Source organism: Lipotes vexillifer, unplaced genomic scaffold (assembly GCF_000442215.2).
Source record: "Lipotes vexillifer unplaced genomic scaffold, Lipotes_vexillifer_v1.1 scaffold395, whole genome shotgun sequence".
Taxonomy (NCBI): domain Eukaryota; kingdom Metazoa; phylum Chordata; class Mammalia; order Artiodactyla; family Lipotidae; genus Lipotes; species Lipotes vexillifer.
The window spans coordinates 8,772,121-8,788,081 of NW_006797390.1; the positions used below are offsets into that span (position 1 = coordinate 8,772,121).

The 15,961-nt window shown below is 55.1% G+C and overlaps 1 protein-coding gene across 2 annotated transcripts in view; it reads left to right on the plus strand.

Moving 5' to 3' along the window:
• The window catches only part of CACNA1C (calcium voltage-gated channel subunit alpha1 C), a 435,574-nt gene that overhangs the window by 330,628 nt on the left and 88,985 nt on the right, over window positions 1-15,961 (plus strand). For both annotated transcript variants that reach the window (XM_007469483.1, XM_007469484.1), the window contains exons 11-12: window positions 4,479-4,639; window positions 5,770-5,995. In XM_007469483.1, the coding sequence (XP_007469545.1) occupies window positions 4,479-4,639; window positions 5,770-5,995 (387 nt within the window). The remainder of the gene's footprint in view (window positions 1-4,478; window positions 4,640-5,769; window positions 5,996-15,961) is intronic.

Consider the following 15,961-nt stretch of genomic DNA (forward strand, 5'->3'; position numbering starts at 1 on the left):
AACCCCTCGGGGGTCTGAGGTTGGGAGCCCTGTCTCGCCCGTCTTCAGAGGAATGTGCCTCCGAGGTCCCTTTACCTCTGCCGTCCCATAAGCAATAAGGCATATTGCCTATGGATGGCATAAAGCAATAAGGCATTAGCCCCAGTCACTAATAACCCATTTTTTGGTTACTTTCGTGTAAAATAGTTAAATGTTAAGGATTTTCTGGGTTGCTTGTTCTCAGCTCTGGCCACTGGAAAGAGCCCCAAGTGTCCACCATTTGGGTGCTGTCTCCTGTTCTAGATGCTTGTCCAAAATTCTGTGCCAAGCAAACTCCTTCAGGAGCACTGCCCCCTCCTCCAGACCCCATCCGCGGGGGTCCTAAGCCCCGTCCACAACGCGGAGTGAGTAAGTGTGTGTAAAGTTTGTCTCTGCTGCCCTACCTGCCTGCCGGCCCAGTGGTCCTACTGTGTAAGACCACAGTGGTGGGCTGTGAGCCCATCACAAAGGACAGGACGCAGCCCCTTCCCCTCAGGACCCTGCGATCTCAGTGGAGAAGCTGGAGTCACACAGTAAAGATGCTGACCTACAGGAAACGGAGCATCGCGTCCTCTGGGGAGGCTGGCTGGCACCCCACGGTGGGCTGGGATGCCCTTCTACGTGCCCCTCGGGCCCCTCTACTAAGCCCGCCTGGCACACGGCACCCTCGGGGTCCTTATCACCGACCCGAGTTTCCCGTCTGCGTGTTAAGCTGAATAGCTAGTACTTGGCTCAGGGAAGATGTTTCAATAAATGTTTCCTGAACGTGTAGCTAAGTGAGCAACACGGACAGTAAGTGTGACTGGAACTTGGCAGCTGGGACGTCTAGAAAAGTGCACCGCCGGGAAGCTGGAGCCCCCGCTGAGCCCTAAAGCAAGAGGGGGGGGACCCAGAAGGGGAGGCTTGGTGGGGGGACCCAGAAGGGGAGGCTTGGTGGGGGGACAGCCGTGTCGATGGAAAGGTAGGAGCCGGGCCGGTGCTGGGAAGGGGTCAGGCGGGTCCAGGCGAGCGAGCAGAGCTGTCCAGTGGGAACGCAGCAACGCACGGGTTTGAAGATGGGCGAGAGACATGTCCGTGCCCGCCATCACCTCCAGGTCTGTGTCCGGGAAGTTCCACTTCTTGAGGGAACAACTTTCCCAGTGAGGGTGAAGGGAACGTGAATAGCAGGCAAATTCCTCCTCCCTGTTTTATCATTTAATTTCTATATGCTCCGTGCATATGTAAACACACAAATGCATTTACACATTCTAATAAACCATTGCATTTATTGTACAGTAGGAAGCGTTGCCAGGAAACCAGTTGTCAAGCAAAGCTATATTTTGAAGGGTGGGAGGTGTGTAATTATCTTTAAATACTTTCTCTGCATGGTAATTACTCCACCCCCGCCCCGGCCTGAACCCACGTGGCTCTCCTGAGTGGCTGTCTCGGGAGCGCACGATTCCACGGGTGTCACCCCGTCCATCACAGCTGCAGCTGCAGGGCCTCCAGCAGAGCAGCTCCAGACCCCGGGATGTGGCACCTGCATCCACCAGCCCCAAACTTGGGGAAGAGCGCAGTCAAGTTCTGGGTGTGAGACAGAGTTGGAGTCGGTTCCTCCAAAATGTGGAAGAAAGCCACCGTGATTCCTTTGGCCTCCGAATCACAATTATTGGTGACTTTTGTAAATGAGCTTGTCTCTATTCAAAACATTCTTTGCAACTACAGTGTAACCTATTGCCGACTTAAAAAAATGCACAATGTGAGGGTTGTGAGTTAAGTCTTATTCGGGGAAAAATGAGGACTACAGCCCAGGAAACAGCATCTCGGATAACTGAGAAACTACTCCTAAGAGGCAGGGGGAAAGTCAGTACATATGTGATTTTTTTGAAGGGGGAGTACATACAATCCAGCACATATTTTCTGCAGAAGGTTTCTGCTCATCTCGTGAAGGTTTCTGCTAGTCACGGGCAGCAGATGTCACCATGAAGGATCTTAGTGTTTTTGTAAATAAGAGAAGTTCGTTTTTCCCAGAGCACAGAGGGCCTCATTCCTGATCTCCACCCTGAACTCCTTTCAGGGGGTGTCGAAGGTCAGCAGCTGCAGCAGCTCATGATTTAATCCTTGTAGAGGCAGATGGCAAGTGCCAATTGGTAGTTGACGCTATTTTGAGACTGGATATGAGTTTGTCCTGAAAACTCGTTTTTCGGGGGGAAAAAAAAGTCTTACCAACTTTGTCTGCAATATCACCAAGCTCGATCGCAGGAGAGAAGCAGGGTCCCGCCCTGGCGAGAGCAGGTGCCTGAGCGCCGTGGTCCAGCACCGCCAGAGGCCGCCCCCCCACTAGGGACCACCTGGGCCCCGTCCCATTGCCTTTTCCCCCCTGCGCCCTCCGCCACCCTTTCTGTCGCCCGGTGGTGCGTCTGGAGCATGGAAGCCTCCACAGTGCATTGGGAACCACTGTCTTCTGATCCCCAGGCCTTTCTTCTCCATGTAGCGACTCTCCCCACCGGTGGCAGCAAACGTCCCTGCCAAGGTTTGGTGCTCCCTGGAGGTGGCGTCCCCGCCCCCTCAGTGACGGGGGTGAGGTCAGGTCAGAACACCACCCCCTTAATCCTTTCTTCCCTCCCTGCCCTACAAGCCAAAGCCAGGTCCTCCTGCAGCTCCCAGGCAGCAAGGCCCACCTTAGATGTGCCCCTCGCTTTCTAATCTCAGAACAGATTTCAACAAAGGTGTGGCAGCAGGATTTCCCACAGCCGTAGGTAACAAAAATAACAGAGTAGAAATATAAATAAAGTCAAGCTCTCTGGAAGGCCATCTGGGGCGTGTGGAGGGTACTGACAACAGAGTCCTGAGCCTGGGGACCTGGCGACCTGTGACTTCATGCAGATATGAGTGCAGGTGTCCAGGACGACAGCCATCACCACCACCCGCTCCGCCTTCTGTCCCAAAGCGGGAGCTCTGTCCTCAGCCGCCCAGCGGGTGTCCCTACGGACACGACCTGCAAGTACCTCAAGGCGTTTTCCGGTCGAGCCCCCCTCCGCAGGGCACCCATGCTGGTGACAGGGCCTCCTCCAGACACCCCTCCACCCTTTCTCTCTCCCCCGCACTCGTGGCCAGGGTCAAGGGCCTGCTGACTCCGCCTCCAAAGTCCACGTCGCCTCCCTCTCCTTCCGTGAGTAAAGCTGTGGCCTCCATCACCTCCAGCCCGACGCTGGCCACGGCACCCTCTTACCATCCCCCAGCTGGACGTTGACCGTGTGCCTGCTCTCGTTGTGTTTGGTTTTCTGGAATCAGATCCCCTCTCGATACAGGGCCCCCGCAGTCTCCCTGGCACCCCTGTCCTTCCCTCCTCACATGGTGTTAAACTGGTAACTGTTTGGTCAACGGAATTACCAAATATATCTGCACATTCTCTCGGTATCAGGAGGATGAAACTGGGGGCAAGCTGTAAACCCGTCACCACTGAATTCTAAAATGTGAGCATTTCCTTGGGGTCATCTGGCTTCACGGTTGTCAACCACGGTTACACATGAGAACCATCTGGGGAACCTTAGCAAACAGCAACGGTATTTGGGGGTTATTTAAAAATTACTCAACCCCAGACAATCAGATTTTATTGGGTTGGGGCCCGAGGCCTGGTGTGTGTGTTTGTTGTTTTTTTTTAACTTTCCCCAGGTGGTTCTATGTACAGCCAGGTTTGATGAAAGTCCCTAACCAGAGGCCATGGGGGCGAGTGTCCCGCGGCCCATGGATGAGCTTTCAGGGCCCACATATGGTGTGAACTTGCGTGTAGAGGTGGGGGCAGTCTGCCCGTTGTTCTGAACAGAGGATGTAATCTCAAAGGACTCCACAGCCTCCCCTTCAAGGCAAGCACGTCTGGTCCAGATTCACCTCCCACTCTTCACGGATGAGGCAGCTAGGGGAGCGCCTGGCGCCTGGGCTGCAGGCAGTGGGAGGGGACGCCGCTGGCTCTGCCCTCACCCGGTGTCAGTCCAGACGCCCAACTCCAGGGTCCTTGGTTTTCTCCTGAAAATCGGGACAACACCTGCTTTGCAGACGTGTTTAAAGGATCTGGGAGAAGGCATGAGAAGTGCTGATATGGTACCAGCCAGACATGGGGTTCGCTAATGGTGACCATTACTAGTCCTAGTAATACTCGTCTTACGACTTGCAATACGTCTAGTGAGGCCGTTACTATGAAATTAAATAACCTCCCTTCGGCTTTAGGCCAGACCCTCACACAAGGCTGGCCTTGCTCGGGGTCACAGGCCAGGGGGCCACGGTCCCAGAGGAGCAGGGACCGCCCGCAAAGGCCACGCCACCAGCCACGAGCCGGTGACCTTGGTGGGACGCTCGTCTCTTCGGCCCTGGTGAGGTCGGGCCAGTTCAGGGGAGGGAGGTGGCCACCCTGGGGCATGTCGGCCGGGGACCTGAATTCACAGCCGCCTCCCGCCCCGTCCTCCTCCTCTGCCCCTTTGCAGCCGCTACTGGCGCCGGTGGAATCGCTTCTGCAGGAGGAAGTGCCGCGCGGCCGTGAAGTCGAGCGCCTTCTACTGGCTTGTCATCTTCCTGGTTTTCCTTAACACGCTCACCATCGCCTCTGAGCACTACAACCAGCCCCACTGGCTCACGGAAGTCCAAGGTGAGAGGCCGCCCGGCCGGCCCGCGTTACTCGGGCTGACTCGGCCCTGCCCCGGGGCGGGCCACGCCGGACACACCGCGGCCTGGCAGCTCGTGAGCCGTTCAAACGCACCAGCTCTTGGGCTCCCCTGGTGGCGCAGCGGTTGAGAGTCCGCCTGCCGATGCGGGGGACGCAGGTGCGTGCCCCGGTCCGGGAGGATCCCACATGCCGCGGAGCGGCTGGGCCCGTGAGCCGTGGCCGCTGGGCCTGCGCGTCCAGAGCCTGTGCTCCGCGATGGGAGAGGCCACAGCGGTGAGAGGCCCGCGTACCGCAAAAAGAACCTTGAAATAAAAATAAGGTAACCAGCAATTCACCTGGGTCTCAGATATATCAAACTTATAAGATTCTCTTTAAAATTCAAGTTGAACAAAAAAAAAAAAAAAACCACACCAGCTCACTCTACACAGATGGGGCTCCCCTGGCCAGGCGACACCCCCCGCCACCGTTGGGTCCAGGAGACACGGTCGCGAGCTCTGGCTTGTCGGGCTACATCAGATCTTTGACTACCGACCCTCTGCCTGCAGTGGGTTTTCAGTACCTGGGGCCTCAGTATGGCCTCCAGGTGTGCTGGCCAAACCTGTGAGGGGCAGAGAGCACAAAGCCAGGGAGAGGACAAGTGTGGCCTGAGCACAGGGAATGTCCTCGACGGCAGTGGGTCCCACCACCCCTCCCTGGGCCCCGGAAGGGATCTCCCTGGCCAGAGCCCCGGAACCGACCCAGGGGTCAGGCGAACACGGCCTGGACCCGGGGTATCTCCCGGAACCCAGATGGGGCTCGTCTCCCGGTGGCAAGGGCAGACAAGGACCCCGGCTCCGGCTCTTGGCTGGTCGGTCTAGGCAGATGGCTGCCCCTCGCGCCTCACTTCTCGTCTCTGGAAGTGGGCGTGGCAGCAGCCCTGCTACCTGGCAGAGTCGCTGTGAGAGGCAGAGGGGGCAGGGGGTAGGGGCCATGCTGGGGGTTTGCTGCGGTTGTAACTAGGCCCCTCCCCACCAAGTCCATGCAGGGAGGGGCGTGTGGCGGGATCGAGCTTTGGGGTTTCCCCGCGGGGATCCGCCACGCTCACCTCCTCTGCCCCGTGTGGATCCCCCCAGACACGGCCAACAAGGCGCTGCTGGCCCTGTTCACGGCCGAGATGCTGCTCAAGACGTACAGCCTGGGGCTGCAGGCCTACTTCGTGTCTCTCTTCAACCGCTTCGACTGCTTCGTCGTGTGCGGCGGCATCCTGGAGACCATCCTGGTGGAGACCAAGGTCATGTCGCCGCTGGGCATCTCCGTGCTGAGATGCGTACGCCTCCTGAGGATATTTAAGATCACGAGGTACGTGGCCTGTCACTCCCCCCGGACACCCAGGGCAGGGGAGCCGCTGTGTCCTGGGCTCATGTATTTGCCAGATGGCGCCTCCTTTAGAGGGTCCTTTGGCTGCTCATACAGACAGTGCGGGGCTGGCAGCCGCGGGGCCTCCAGGGGCGTCGGGGACCCAGGCTCTTCTGTCCCTGCTTCACCAGCCCCGGGCCTGCCCTCCACCGAGGTCACAGGTGGCTTCTGGAGGCCGAGCCCTCACCTGTGGGCTCGAGGCAGGAGGAGGGGCTGTCAGCTCCTTTCCAGGCTCCCCCGGAATCTCACCTATAGCTCAGCTCTTGGGGCCGCCCAGCAGCTAGAGAGGGAACCTGCTTTCGTAGCTGGGCCTGTGCTGAGCGTGTGCGGCACAGGGGCCTTGCGTGAAAGGCAGGCACGGGGCCTTGACTCGCCCCCTCCACCCGCCACCTGCCACCCACCCGAAGGCCGCGGCCCCCTAACTCCCCTGGGACAGGCAGGGCAGGGATGGGCAGCCACTCCAGCAAGTTTCCACCGTGTTGTGACCCATTCCGGGTGATGAGATCAGCTTGTTGGATCACGACCATCATTTTTATTGAGAGATAACCCATCCCCCCAAAGCAGACCCCACGCCCCCTCTTCCCTCCTCCACCCTCCCCTCCGGCGCCCATCACCGTCTTGCCTCCGTCTCTGCAGATCTGCCCTCTCTGGACGGTTCATGTCTGTACGATCTGTGCTGCTTTGTGACCAGCCTCTTCCACCTGGCCTGTTGGTTTCAGGTCTCACCCATATTGTCCAGAGATCGGCGCCTCATTCCTTTTTCATGGCCGAGCTGTATTCCACTATACGATATACATCACGTTTTGTTTATTCGTTCACCTGCTGGTGGGCGTCTGGTTTATTTCTGCCTTTTGGTTCCTGTGAATGATCCGCTAAGGAGCATCGTGTTCAGGTTTTCGTGTGGACGTATGTTTTCCCGTCTCTTGGATACAAGGAGCAGAATTTCTAGGTCACATGATAAGTCTGTAGTTAAGGTTTTCAGGAAGTGCCAAACTGTTTCCCAAAGAGACCGGACCATTTTACATTCCTACCAGTGATGTATATGGGTTCCAACTTCTCCTCGTTCTCATTTTTAACGGAAGAATGAAATAGGGTGGAAAACATTGGAGTGCCTCACGTGAATGTAAACACATTTCATAAAAATCCCCGAGATCGTGCCTGGGTCGCAATAGGTATTTCTCACCGTGGGTTGTGGTCTTTCTTGGAGGGGCACGTCAGAAGCACCTGAGGGGAGGGGTTCCAACTGTGCCCCCAGAAGGACAAGCCTCCCATCCTAGAGTCTGATGCAGGGAGACTGGGCGTCAGTGAGATCCTGCTGGGAAGAGTGGGGTTGGTATCGTACGTGCCAGGCCCTGGACTTAACTGTCTCTGCACAGAGTGCTCCGAACTTGCGGCGGGGGGGCGGTGGCTGCAGGGCACCTGGGTGTGACTGTTCTCTTCCCAGTTCCCTCAGCAGCCCCCCTGCCCCAAACACATCTGCTCCCGTGGGTTCGTTGAGGGTTAGGGTGAGAAGAGGCATTTAAAGAGTTGAGTTCAGTGCCAGGCATAGAAGATTCTTGGTAACCGAGCGTTCACTGTGACTCTGATTGTAACTGTTGTCATTATCAGGAGAAGGAAGAGGGAGGAAAGAGCTAATGGTGACACACACACACACACACAGACACACAGACACACACACAGACACACACACACAGACACACACAGACACACAGACACACACACACAGACACGCACACAGACACACAGACACACACACAGACACACACAGACACACAGACACACACACACAGACACGCACACAGACACACAGACACACACACAGACACACACAGACACACAGACACACACACACAGACACGCACACAGACACACAGACACACACACAGACACACACAGACACACAGACACACACACACAGACACGCACACAGACACACAGACACACACACAGACACACACAGACACACAGACACACACACACAGACACGCACACAGACACACAGACACACACACAGACACACACAGACACACAGACACACACACACAGACACGCACACAGACACACAGACACACACACAGACACACACAGACACACAGACACACACACACAGACACGCACACAGACACACAGACACACACACAGACACACACAGACACACAGACACACACACACAGACACGCACACAGACACACAGACACACACACAGACACACACAGACACACAGACACACACACACAGACACGCACACAGACACACAGACACACACACAGACACACACAGACACACAGACACACACACACAGACACGCACACAGACACACAGACACACACACAGACACACACAGACACACAGACACACACACACAGACACGCACACAGACACACAGACACACACACAGACACACACAGACACACAGACACACACACACAGACACGCACACAGACACACAGACACACACACAGACACACACAGACACACAGACACACACACACAGACACGCACACAGACACACAGACACACACACAGACACACACAGACACACAGACACACACACACAGACACGCACACAGACACACAGACACACACACAGACACACACAGACACACAGACACACACACACAGACACGCACACAGACACACAGACACACACACAGACACACACAGACACACAGACACACACACACAGACACGCACACAGACACACAGACACACACACAGACACACACAGACACACAGACACACACACACAGACACGCACACAGACACACAGACACACACACAGACACACACAGACACACAGACACACACACACAGACACGCACACAGACACACAGACACACACACAGACACACACAGACACACAGACACACACACACAGACACGCACACAGACACACAGACACACACACAGACACACACAGACACACAGACACACACACACAGACACGCACACAGACACACAGACACACACACAGACACACACAGACACACAGACACACACACACAGACACGCACACAGACACACAGACACACACACAGACACACACAGACACACAGACACACACACACAGACACGCACACAGACACACAGACACACACACAGACACACACAGACACACAGACACACACACACAGACACGCACACAGACACACAGACACACACACAGACACACACAGACACACAGACACACACACACAGACACGCACACAGACACACAGACACACACACAGACACACACACAGACACAGACACAGACAGACACACACACACAGACACACACACAGACACACAGACACACACACACAGACACGCACACAGACACACAGACACACACACAGACACACACAGACACACAGACACACACACACACAGACACACACAGACACACACACACAGACACACTCACAGACACACACACAGACACACACACACAGACACACACACACAGATACACAGACACACACATACACAGACACACACATAGACACACACACAGACACACACACACAGTCACACAGACACACACAGACACACACACACACACACACACAGACACACACACACACACACACACAGACACAGACACACACACACACACACACACACACACACTGTGGCTGTGTTTGGTTGTCTGCCGTGTACACACTGTCTGTCCAGCTCTGAGAGGCAGGAAGCGGGCTGCATGGTGTGGGCTGAACCTGGGAGAAGCAGACAGTCCAGCTGGGGAGACAGAGTCCGCTCCTGGGAGACAGTGAAAGGAAAATCTAAGACAGAATGAAATGAGCTGGCAAAATAGGCAGGGGCGACATCTGCTTTGGGAAGCTGGGGACAGGAGAGCATCCCTGGGGAAGCTTCAAGGTCAGAAGACAGACTCAAAGTACAGGCAGGAGTTAAATTCCCAAGTTGGATACTCCTGGGCAACACTTGCCTTGCCCCCGCCCCCGGAAGGAGCTCTTCCTCAATGTCTGAATATCTTGTCGCCACAGAAAATCCTCGGTTCAAAATGAAAGTAGCAGAAACATCATGACATTCCTGGTGAATGTGCATCAGCTCTTGGTCTGTGCCAGATAGCCTGACCCCAGTGCTCGCCTGCGTCCGACCTGTAGATCTTCACCATCACCTATAAGAGAGGGTGCTGTTATTATTATTCACATTTCCCAGATGAGAAGACTGAGGGAGTTCAGTCGCTTGCCCAGGGTCGCAAAGCTGCTCAGGGGTGAAGCTGGGATCACAAGGCTCTGTGCCCCAGCCATGACCGTGGGCTGCAGGGCTGATGGCTAAACTCTCTTGTCTGTCTCTAGAGACAAGACGTAAAGGATTTTGACTAATTCTGCTTTGCTCCTCCTGGGTCTGCTAAAAGCTACTTTTAATTTGGAGTTTCAGGTGCCTCTTAAGTAATTCTCAAAAGTCCACATGCTTGGGGCTTATGTCTTTGTTTTTTCAATTCCTATAGAAAAGAATTTTGCTCCCAGATATTCTCATGGCATCTTGAAGAGACTTCACATTCATTCTGTTTCTAATCAACAGTTTATCTATTTCTAATCTGAAACTATTGCCAGGAAGCCATTTTTAAGTCTATCTTTATCAGCGAGCTTCCTGAAGCCCCTCCACAAGAAGGATTAGTGGCATTTTCGGATCTCCATAAAATCCGTAAACAGAATAATTTCATGGTCTAACCGGAAGTTACTTTGGCAAAGGCCATCATCTTCCTGTTTTCCAGTCTCCAAACTGTCTGGGGGCTTTTGGAAGACAGCAAAGAGTCCAGGTGTGGGGGGGTCCCATGCCCCCTCCTGAACCTGGTCTCCTCCAATACACTCCAGTGGCCAGAAAGTGCCTAAAATAGGGGCTGGGGGTGGGCGTGCTGGTCCCCTGAGACAGGTCAGCCTGGTCCTGCCATCAAACAAGTCTGTTTCTCCCTCATCTTTTAAAATCTCTTGGAGGAAGCTTCGCGACATCCCGCTACTATTTTTAACAACGTTTTCTGGACCAGTGACTGTGATTCTCCGACCTAGATGACCTTCTCAGGAGAGCTCATTAAGGACCCATCACTCTAGAGATTTCAGCCAGCAGCTCCTGGGGAGCTCCAAGCTGGTGGCCCAATGACCTCACTTTGAGAAACTCTGGCCTGATTTTCTGCCGCTGCCCTTTGTCCTCTTTCTTGTCTAAAAATAGGAAGCTTCGTGAAGCTTCGTGTATAATTGGAAACTTGATTCTTCCCTCTCCACTCTCTCCTCTAGACAGTAGCCCCAACCCGGTGAAGACGGTGTTTCTAATGGCTCTGGACTGAGAACACTCATAATGATAAAGACCTAATAGGAATCCAGTGAAGTTTTAAAATTGATTTTAATTTTATTAATTTCTACACACCTGAACACATTTGAGGCTTTTTATTTAGAGTGCTAGGATCCTTGGATCCACGGATCCCCTCCTGCAGTTCCAGGCTGCCCTCCTCCCACCCAGGGCCTGTGGTCTAAGGGCCGGGAACACCGATCTAGACCATGGTTCTCAGCCGTGACCTCATGACCCTTCAGTATGTCCAGAGCAGCTCGACAGTGTGTGGCAGGTCACTTGCTATTACTAAGAGCTAAAGTACCAAAATTTGTGAATGGTTTATTTTATTATTATTTTTTTTTTTTTTTGCTGTACGCGGGCCTCTCACTGTTGTGGCCTCTCCCGTTGCGGAGCACAGGCTCCGGACACGCAGGCTCAGCGGCCATGGCTCACGGGCCCAGCCGCTCCGCGGCATGTGGGATCTTCCCGGACCGGGGCACAAACCCGTGTCCCCTGCATCGGCAGGCGGACTCTCAGCCACTGCGCCACCAGGGAAGCCCCAAATGGTTTCTTTTTCACATAATAGCAAATACAAGTGCATTCAGTATTGCTCTTGTAACAGCCTCACTCTTGGTCACTTGCGTTCCTGAAGGCTTTAATGAACAAGCAAGAACCGGGTGGGTTTACAACTGATCCGTGGCCCCTGCGGGAAGAGAAGCCTTTGGTTTGTGATGACAATGAGTTGCTAGCCTGCTTACATTTTTTTGGCACTTTGTCAAAATCTGAGCATGCCTTAGGAATATACAGCGTGTAGGCATATCATCCATCCTATGGGTCTCATTTTTTTATAAAGACTGGGAACCCTGCACCAGGCTGTTGGGTTGATCACTGAGTATTCACAGTGCTATGGGTGGGGAACTGCCGGGTGAGAAGGTCCGTGTACCTCTGGCAGAACAGAGAGGCACGCACGCGGCCGAGATCTTTGTCATCTTTGGGTAAATGACCGTGGGCCTTCCAGCTGCGTGACGGATGGGGCTCTTTCTCCTGCTTTGGGGCTCTCTGGGGCTCTAAATGTTGCCCGGTTTCAACATCTAGTTTGTCTGCTGTTTGTCAGCCCGGCCTGACCTTCACTCTGTGAGGAGGAAGAGTTTCAGTTTGATGAGATCTGGGTGTGGCCCCGATGTACTAATTACGTCTCGTTTTTTATACAGTTCGTCTTCACGTGCAGCACAGCCCCTCCAGCGCTTGCTGTTTTCCCTCTTAAACCCTAAATGCTTCTCTTTCTTCCACTGCTCCTCCCCCGCAGCTCCCTTCGCCGTCCCTGAGATGTGAGCTCAGACTGACTCAGCACAGACAGACTCACTGGTGAATCGTGACCACACAGGGGCCCACAGCCCCGAGGTGCGAGCCTTTTGCAAATCCTCCAGACTCTGAGCTCTCCATATAACGGCCGGTCTGGCCACGAGCATCAGACCCTCCCGGCATACTTCTCAGGGCCCCAGGGAGGCTCTGAGCTCCTCACGGGCCACTATTATAAAGGTAACTTTGGCTTCCGCCCAGTTGCTGGGCGGGGGCCTATGGAGAAGGCAGCTCAGACGCTAGAGCCCGCGGGCCGACCGTCAGCAAGGAAGGTGCTTATTCTCGGGGGTTAAGGAGACAGGGGAAGACGATGTCTGGCTCCCTGTCTCACCCCGACACAACCACAGGGCCAACTGGGGACTCTGAGAGGGTCACAGGAGCCCCACCTAAATCCCAGGGTCGAGGCCAGGACACCCTGCCAGTCGTGATCAGCTCACATCCCCCAGGGGGGTTCTGTCCCCCGTGTGACCGAGGCCTCTGACACAAACAGGGAAGACAAGGCCTTTGAGTTTATTTCCCAGGTGGGGTTTGGCTCGAGAGTGACGGACATAAACTGTGCATCTGGCCCCGGGACAGAGTGCGGGGTGGAGACCGGCAGGATCTCAGCCGGCAGGTTTGGCCTGGGGTGGGCAGGACACGCCTCTGGGGAGAATGATTCCGAGCCGCAGGAGGGATGAAGAGAGACCGTGACCCCAAGGGTGATCCGGCAGGGGAGGCGAGTCTCTCGAGTGGCCTGTGCTTCGGGGGCTGAGACCCCCAGTGCTGGAGGGTTCTTCTGTGCACATGGACGCACGCGGGTGTCATTCTGAAGAGGTGGGGCTTGGGTTTTCTCAGTTTCTCTACAAGGTTCAAGACCTTGAGTCCTTTGTTCTGCTGGTGCCCACTTTTCTCCAAAGCACCTTCTTTTTTGGCGTGAGTGTGTGTATTTCAGTCTTAATCAATTAGGATGAAAGCCCCCTTCGACGGTGAATATGCCGTCAACCCTCCAGTTCACCACCCGCCAACCTTCCTGGAGGGAGAGCGATCCTGGGACACGGGGCCACAGCGGTCACAGACATCAGGACCAGACTGACATCGAGAAGGACAGAGGTGCAGGATCTGCAGGGCCTTCCCATCGCCCTGCCCGGAGGCTGCCACCTGGCACCTACAAGCTCTTTGGTCTCAGTGTTGAGGAGAACCCACCCTATTCCCTGCCATCTGCCATGGCGAGCCAGGCCCCAGATTCCAGCCGTCTCCTCTGAGCTCCGCAGTATCCCTACAGCGATCCCCGTGTCGGTCTTCCAGGGAGTGCACGTAGGGATGGACGGCGTTCCATCCGGCGAGCGGGGTCCCTCGTGACGCCAGGCCACTGGCACCATCTCTGCTCGATTATTGCTGCTCCAGGGGCACAGAGCACAGGTGGCAGGCCACACGCGGGGACCTCCACCCTGCCCTGCTAGACGGGAAGCAACAGGAGGCTGAACGCAAGCAGCACCCACAACCACGACCTGGTCCAAGGGCAGCATCTCCTCAGCCCACGTGTGTCCGTGAGCAAGTGAGTCAGGTACTTGGGCGCAGTCTGGCTCATGAACCAAGGCTGGCAGGTGCCCTCAGACCTGCGGCCGCTTGTTCTGAGCCCCCGAGGGGGACGCTGTCCCCAGGAGAGACTCGTGTTCACACTGCTCTCTGGAATCCTACCCAAGTGTCTAGAAGCCACAGCGACCCTACTTTCTATATAGCAAACTGAGGCATCATAGACTTTTTTTTCCTTTTTTTGAATCAAGGCATACAGTCGATCCTTGAACAACAGGGGTTTGAACTGCGAGGGTTCACTTCCGTGCAGATTTTTTCGCACTGCAGGTCTACACAGTCCGAGGTTGGTTGGATTCGAAGACACGGACTGTCGAGGTATTCTCGGATTTTCAACTGCCGAGCGTCGGTGCCCTAACCCCTGTGCTGTTCAGGGGTCCACTGTAATTGACATATAACATGATACTCGTTTCAGGTGAACGACATAATGTTTCCATATTTGTATACATTAGGAAACGATCACCACAGGCAAGTCGAGTTAACATCCATCACCACACACAATTTTTCTTTTCTCGTGATGAGAACATTTTAAGATCTATTCTCTTGGCAACTCTCCAGTGTAAAATATAGTATTGCTAACTGTAGTCACCATGCCGTGCGTCACGTCCCCAGGACTTAGTTTTATAACTGGAGGTTTGTAGCTTTTGACCCCCGCACCCAGTTCACCCACTTCCCCCCACCCCACGCCTCTGGGGACCAGTCTGTCCTCCTGACACATAATAGTGTGACGAGTGGTCTGGTGGTGGAAGCTCAGGAACCCCCAGATCTAGGGAAGCCACAGGATCAGAAGTGACATTGGGGGGAGGGCAAGAGCCATTCCTCACTTTTGAGCAAAGTGAGTTTGACTCAGGTGAGTGTGAGACCCGCCCCCCAGCCCTGCTCCACACACACGGGGTCTGTGTCCCCTTGCCTTCCCTCCATTAAGTACAAAGGTGTCATGTTGAAGACCTGTTCCTTCCTGCAGCAAAACACTCCCAGGGCACCTCCCCTGGCTGTGCTCCCAGCACAAGCCCTGCTCTCTGGACTGTCCCCGTGGAGGGGATGAGCGTGTAAAATGCAGGCTGGGAACAGGGTGGCTGCCAGGAGGGTGTTGCGCAGGCCCCGGGGGACAGAAGGAGTGAGCCCTGCAGACCCCAGGGCCGGGCTGGCCAGTGGGGGGGATGCAGGCGGGACAGTGGGGGGCCGGACTGCAGCCTCGCAGTGGGTAGCAGGGGAGGTGCCATCCACAGGGTCTGCGGGGCCTCGGGCGGGGCCTTGGAGAGCGTTCAGCTGCCTGGCCGAGGAGGGGTCGGGGGTCACAGGGTGCCAGGAGTTGTTCCGTTGTCGGGGATTCTGAGAGTAGGAACGTGGCCAGGGGTATCCGCTGCGTTTCTCACCGTTAATGTGCCCTTTCCCTCTGTGATTACGGAGTAATCCATGGAGAGACACCGGGGCCTGTGAACACCCTGCTCCCCAGAGACCTTCCACCCGTGACGGTCTGTACCTGAATCACTGACTCGTTCTGTCATTCGTTCGTTCATTCATGCATTCATTCATTCGTACTGTCCGTTTGACACCGTCTGTAAAGCAAACCCCTCTCTCCTTTCTTTAACGTCAATGGATTCGATTTTTTTCAGTGTATTATAACTTATTGCTGTCGCTGAGAGCACCGGCGGCAGTGCGTTCGCGGCTCCTTGCCTGGCGGGGGGGTCAGTTTACATGCCCGGGAAC